The sequence below is a fragment of the Oncorhynchus mykiss genome, chromosome 4, assembly GCF_013265735.2.
Source record: "Oncorhynchus mykiss isolate Arlee chromosome 4, USDA_OmykA_1.1, whole genome shotgun sequence".
In the NCBI taxonomy this organism is placed as follows: domain Eukaryota; kingdom Metazoa; phylum Chordata; class Actinopteri; order Salmoniformes; family Salmonidae; genus Oncorhynchus; species Oncorhynchus mykiss.
The window spans coordinates 17,881,644-17,888,536 of record NC_048568.1 but is presented as its reverse complement, the minus strand read 5'-3'; the positions used below and the strand labels follow the sequence as shown (position 1 = coordinate 17,888,536).

At 42.5% G+C, this 6,893-nt stretch overlaps 2 protein-coding genes across 2 annotated transcripts; one reads left to right on the top strand and one right to left on the bottom strand.

The window, feature by feature from the left end:
* The first annotated feature begins 235 nt into the window (after positions 1-235).
* selenol (selenoprotein L) lies at positions 236-4,315 on the top strand. The gene is given in 9 exon segments (NM_001193456.1): positions 236-352; positions 716-794; positions 1,085-1,138; positions 1,254-1,299; positions 1,397-1,524; positions 2,807-2,921; positions 3,458-3,580; positions 3,720-3,857; positions 4,039-4,315. Coding segments are annotated over 9 exon segments (924 nt in total). The 5' UTR covers positions 236-246; the 3' UTR covers positions 4,174-4,315.
* A 409-nt stretch (positions 4,316-4,724) lies between these two features.
* clec11a (C-type lectin domain containing 11A) lies at positions 4,725-6,828 on the bottom strand. Its single transcript, XM_036975797.1, has 4 exons — positions 6,157-6,828; positions 5,809-5,908; positions 5,517-5,708; positions 4,725-5,397 (listed from the first exon to the last, which is right to left on the bottom strand). The coding sequence occupies exons 1-4, from the start codon at positions 6,265-6,267 to the stop codon at positions 4,997-4,999; spliced, it is 804 nt and encodes a 267-aa protein (XP_036831692.1). The 5' UTR covers positions 6,268-6,828; the 3' UTR covers positions 4,725-4,996.
* Positions 6,829-6,893: the final 65 nt, after the last annotated feature.

Sequence of the window (6,893 nt, the reverse complement as noted above, 5' to 3'; positions counted from 1 at the left end):
GTGCCACATCACCCACAAAGATGTTTAATGATCTTGCTTGCTTAACCTTTCCAACACACCTTACTTGTACTTCATGATTCATGTCAGCAGATGTCGCACAAGTGCTGCTAAATACTGTAAACCACCGTCCTTTAGCCAAGTCATGTGATGTTCGATAAGCAAGGATATGGTTTGCTTGCTTGCTGCACAGTAGCAGTTCAACACTAGTGATTCTGCTCTGCTGGAGGAGGCTGACCGGGTCCATACATGGCTGAAGATATCAGTGAGGCAGAGGATACTCTTATTTATGGTTTAACAGGCTTGAATACTATGGGAAGAATCCTACTTGAAAATGGCAAGCAAGAAGCAGCAGGTACAGTATATGACGTTACTACCAGTATTTCTGTACCTATCTTGTTACATTATCTAGCTAACTCGCATGTAACCTACGCAAAATTGTAAAGTAAGGCAAAAGCAGTAGACTATAAATAGCTATTAATATTGACAGTGTGGTGTCTGTAAGCACTAGAGTGAATTTTGCTACCATCATTTAAAAAAAAAAATTCCCCTGAAATCTACTGCAACATTACATGTAGCCTACAGGGCATGTTCTTTAAGTAGGAAAGTGTGTTAGGGATTAATAATTGAACAATGGGGAACTAAGCCCTGTCATGCGTTTGCCATCACTGACGTTTGCACAATCGGCTGGCTGCATTGTTCCTTTGTCATTCCTCAGGTTCCATTGAAGATTTTGTCCCAAATAAAATTACAACTTTATTTGGACTAATGACTTGTGCTGCCAACTTCTACAACAGGTGGGTGCATTTTAGAGACACGTTGCCAACCTATACAACAGGTGGGTGCATTTTAGAGAGGTTGTGGTACCAACTTCTACAATAGGTGGGTGCATTTTAGAGAGGTTGTGGTACCAACTTCTACAACAGGTGGGTGCATTTTAGAGATGTGATGCCAACTTCTACAGCAGGTGAGTGCATTTTAGAGAAGTTTGGCCTAATTTTATTTTCCTCATTTGTTTTGCTGACATACTGAGGGTTGGGGTCATTTTGGTTAAATTCTGCTGAATAATTTTGTTAACATTTGTTAGTATTGGTGTGAAGAAGAGGATCGACGCTGAAGACGTGTGGAAGAAGTCTTATCAGTGAGTTTGAAGATCAAGTATCAAAGAACTGTGTGACTCAAATCTACAAACAAATGTTATTTTAGAAGAAACTGACACCTCTTTGACAGACCTCTCTTTCCCAATATTTCACCAGCCATGCCAAGGTGCAAGAGCAAGTAGAGGAGCTCCTGCAGTTGGAGGTTAGTCTTCCAGTCTGCACAATGGTCCATTGTTATGTGGTTGAGGTGTACCCTTGGAAAGACATGAGGATGTGTGTGTGTGCTTTTGCTCCTAAAGGAGGAATGGGATGCCTTTCTGGACCGCATAGACACTGAGCTGAAGACAAGTGACAAACGGCTCACAGGAGGCCCAACTTCACAGAATCTGAGTGCTGATACACCCCTCACAGATGCCAGGAGTGGAGAGTGAGTCACCATAGATAGATACTGAACAAAAATATAAATGCAACATGCAATAATTTCAAAGGTTTTACTGAATTACAGTTCATATAAGGAAATCAGTCAATTTAAAAACTTAAATTAGGCCCTAATCTATGGATTTCACATGAATGGGAGTACAGGTATGCATCTACTGGTCACAGATACCTTTAAAAAGGATAGGGGCATGGATCAGAACCAGTCAGTATCTGGTGTGACCACCATTTGCTTCATGCAGCATGACAAATCTCCTTCGCATGGAGTTGATCAGGCTGTTGATTGTGGAATGTTGTCACACTCCTCTTAAATGCCTGGCTGTGCGAAGTTGCTGGATATTGGCGGGAACTGGGACACGCTGTTGTACACGTCGATCCAGAGCATCCCGAACGTGCTCAATTGGTGTCTGGTGAGTATGCAGACCATGGAAGAACTGGGACATTTTCAGCTTCCAGGAATTGTGTACAGATCCTTACAACATGGGGGCCGTGCATTATACTGAAACATGAGGTGATGGCGGTGGATAAATGGCCCGACAATGGGCCTCAGGATCTCTTTACGGTATCTCTGTATCTTCAAATTGCCATCGATAAAATGCAATTGTGTTCATTGTCCATAGCTTATGCCTGCCCATACCATAACCCCACCAACACCATGGGGCACTCTGTTCACAACGTGACATCAGCAAACTGCTCGCCCACACGACACCATACACATGGTCTGCGGTTGTGAGGTTGGTAAGACGTACTGCCAAATTCTCTAAAACGACATTGGAGGTGACTTATGGTAGAGAAATTAACATTCAATTCTCTGGCAACAGTTCTGGTGGACATTCCTGCAGTCAGCATGCCAATTGCACGCTCCCTCAAAACATGAGACTATGGCATTGTGTTGTGTGACAAAACTGCACATTTTTAGAGGGGCCTTTTATTGTCCTCAGCACAATGTAATGATCATGCTGTTTAATACGCTGCTTGATATGCCACATCTGTCAGGTGGATGGATTATCTTGGCAAAGGAGAAATGCCCACTAACAGGGATGTAAACAAGAAATAAGCTTTTTTTTCAGTATGACATTTTTTGGGGATATTTTATTTCTGCTCATGTAGCACGGGGACAACACTTTACATGTTGCGTTTATATTTTTGTTAAGTATATTTGTATTTTTTTTTTTAAATAACCTCTCCGAAGAACTAGGAGAAAGTTACAGAGAAAATCGTGTCTGCTATTTAGACAGAAATTACCCAAACAAACCCTCTGTTGTGTTGTGCAGGAATGTGACTCTGGGAATGTACTTTGGGAAAGGGGAGAATCTGCTGCTGGTCCTGATCCGACACTTTGGATGACTACCGTGACGCGAGCACGTGGCTGAGCTTGCGACCCAACAGGTCAGTCAACCTGAGAGGAGCGTGTCTCCTATCATCTCTCAGTGCTTCTGACTTCATGTAACATCACCTATCCTCTTTCAGTGCCCTTAACTTGTAACGTCCTCTAGCAGCCTAGTGTCAGTGCCCTTATTGTACTATGTATCTTCAGTAGGGATGGGCGTGAGTACTAAAATATTTTTGAGTACTCGATTCAAGATTTGTATTCGATTGCTAATGATCAAATACAAGTACTCAATGTACAAATGCAACTATTTAGCAGGTTGAATTAATAAGCACTGACAAAATGTCAATCTCTAAGATGTTTATTGTTTGTGGAGTATGTAAAATGCAGTGAAAACATTTTACATTTCGTTTTCATGTGTGTATCGGAACAACCAGTAGACCTAATTGGAACAACCGATAGCATAGCATAAACTTATTTTGTATTTCAAACCCATTTTACACGCTAACAAGCGAGTACTTGAGTACATAAAATGATTTGCACAAGAGCACTCGAAACACAGACATTCTTTCAAATGCCCATCCTTCATTTTCAGGGACTTCTAGATTCTCAGTCAGCTCGGGTACTGGTGGTCTCCTTTGGCTGTCGGGAAGGTGCTCAGATTTGGCTAGATCAGACGGGCTGCAAGTACGACATGCTGCTTGACCCAGAGAGGAAGGTAAGAGCTGTGCCGCCACTATAGAGGGTCACTCAGGGTTGATCATGACCTATTGACCTCTGGTAGCTGAATGTAAAGCTTTTATGTACTCAGTGCTATGCCAATGTTTAGACAACTGGATACATATTCTCTGTTTCAGATTTACAAGGCATTTGGCTTGGGATCTTCCTATTCAAATGTGATGAATTTCGACTCCTTGCTTCAATATGCAGAGTATGTTGTGTTAGGCCAAGAGTTTCCTGACATCCCACCACGTTTCCTGGAAGACTTCTATCAGGTATTCAGATATATAACTGAACATATTTAATCCTACTTAAGATACGACCTACAGTAGCTATACATTAAACACATAAAATATTTCCTCTTTCCATGAAGAATATCCATACAATGCCCAATTATTTTGGGATAGGTTTGTATAATCCATGTCCTCATTCTAACTGCGTTTTTTATGATTTCAGATGGGTGGGGACTTTGTCCTGGATGAAGGCGGGACAGTGATCCTCTCTCATCCCTGCAAGAATCCAATGGACAGGCCTGAAGTAGCACAGATGGTGGCTACCATCTCATCTGTTGGCCGTCCTACCAGCTTCTAATGTAGTAGTGACTCACTCCATCTGAGTAGACATGGCACTGACCCCTCAGAGGAAGCGCACCACCTTGGCTTATGTGGATGAAGACACTGATCACACTCATAACCTCATGAAGAGCAGTGTCTGATGGGAACTCACAAGCCAATGACAACCACCCTTCCTTCTGAGGGATCAGTGCTGTGCTACTGCTATTATTCCTGACTGAATTCTAAGATTGTAGATTCTAATGTTTACTGACATTTAATTTAAATGAATTACGAACTTAATTATGATTTTTAAGGATAATCATTAACTGAGTAAAAATAATCCAGATCTTGATCATGTGAAAAAAATGAGCCTTTTCAAATATTTTATTGCACAATATATGTACTAGAAATATGCTGTTCTTGGGTTTACACTAACTGTGAAAAAGTACAGTAGTAAATGGTATACTTTTAATCATGATACCTTTTAATAAATATATTGATGATAAAAACAATTGTGTGAGTCTTTGATCCAAAGTATTCAGCCAAAGAGACTGGCTTAGTTTACTGTGAGTAATGAGTTCTGTGTGTTTCTTTTTTCAGTGTGGATTAATATGAGCACCATCTGTCTAACTTGTGTACAGTATGTTAAATGTGTTGTGAATTATTATTCAACAAGAGCACCATCAGCTAGTAAACATTTTCTTTGTCGATCAGCTTCATCCCCTATTGCTTTAAAAAAATATTTTACATGAAATATATAAGACTCATGACTACCCATGATAGTCTATCCACTCAAAGTTGTCGTCAAGCTTGGCTGGATTTGTTTTTCTGAAATTTCTGATACTTTGGAAGAAAAAGGATCAGGCATCAAACTCACAGAGGTAAAACATGTTCCTGTCACAATAGTTGTCCCACCAGTCCCCATCATCTGACGCCATGGCCACACAGTTCTCCCGCTTGCCTCCGTCCGGTTGGCTGGAGAGGAAGTGCTTGCGCCACTGGAAGTAGGTGACTCGTGTGTTGTCCTCAAACAGGTAGAGTCCCTCAGAGCGCAGGTCATTGATGCCCAGCCACACAGGCCAGTTCCCTGGCTGGAAGAAAGCCTTGACGTAGTCTGCCAGGGCTTCCTGTTCCTTCCTGTCCTGAGGCATAGCCATCCTGCCGCCCCGCTCCATGCACTTCTGAGCTGCACCTGGGTACGTCTCATATGTGCGGTAGATCAGATAGCACTTATACCCCACCCGCCGGCCCTTCTGACATCCTAGGAAGTGGAGGAAACATTTCACCTTTCCTTTTTCATGATTTTGTCATTGTTTCTCAGTATTCCATTGTAAAACATTTCAACTAAACAGAGGAAACGGGAGGTAAATGAAGACATACCCTCCAAGCGGCCAATCTCTTTGCGGTTCTCCTTGGTGAGGAGGGATATCTGTTGCATGGTGTCCTGTACCTCCCCAATGGTGCCGTCCAACTGGGACACTCTGTCCACCAGCTGGGTCACCTTCACGTCCAGTGTATAGTGGCCCACATTCAGCCTGTGGATGGCCTGATCCATCGCTGACAGCCTGGACACTGTGCAAGAGAAGACCTCGCAAGGCGTTAATGTCTGACAACTCAGCAATCATTTGTACCGTGTGTAGCATATACTTCTGATGAGTCTGTGCAGACGTACAAATATAGTTGTATGTGTTGTCAAAATCTGAGACAGGACTGGTTGGCTCTGGCTCCTCCGGTACATCTCCTCTTGCCTGTTTCCCCTGAGTCTCTGGGATCTGAACAAAACAGTTAAGAGTAAACCGTGGAACCGATACTCCTGCTCCTTTGATGATTGTCTTTATAATGGTGAGATTGTTATACTTATTCCACAAAAAGACACGAGTTAAAAACACAAAACTAGTCTAGGGGTTTCCATGTAATTATGACAATATCACGAAGATGTTACAGTACTCTATTTGTGTTTATGTGCAGGGTGCTGCTGTACCTCAACTGATTTGATGTCTTAGCTCAAGCGAGTACTCACCTCAGTTGGTGTTGCATCGTCAGGATCTCCAACTTTGGTGTCGCCGTCTGAAGCACTCAAGCTGAGTGAACACATACACAAGACAGTGACTAGGATGGCTGCTATTCCCATTTTCCTCTGTAATAATGTTGTTTTTTCTCAGTATCCCTCTGTCCTGCCCTCTCTTTTTCAATCTCACTCCCTCCACACTCTGTCGTTCTGACTTGTCCTGAGCGCACCACCCCAACAACAGGAAATCTCTTTGTTTTTCCTATCACCTCCCACTTCCACGCTTTGTATTAAGGGTACTTTTACAGAGAAGGACCTTTGGTGGCACACATGTTCCTACAGTCCACTTTTAATGGTCTTATTAGGGCTAACCTTTGAGGCTTTGCCAATGGAAATAAATCAGAGGCAGGGAAATGAGAGTCAATGTATGTGCTGAAGCCATGGCAGACATGAGGAACGCCAGTTAAAATGCCACACAAATCAGTTTACATTCCACAGGCCCCAGGACTTTGATATGAACTAGCTAAGTCTGCTAGGATGTGGCTACAGCCAGACACTGAAAGGGCTGGGTGTGTGGCTTAACTGAAATGTTCAGGTTGCTGTGAGAGAATAACTTGAAAAGGGATTTGCAGTATCCTCCGTCTGCATGTCTTTGACAGTATATACTTCTGATTGGAGGAACTTGACCAATAGAGATATAAAGTACCTATAGGTCTGATGCTTTGCTGGTTTTACATCTCGATTTCATC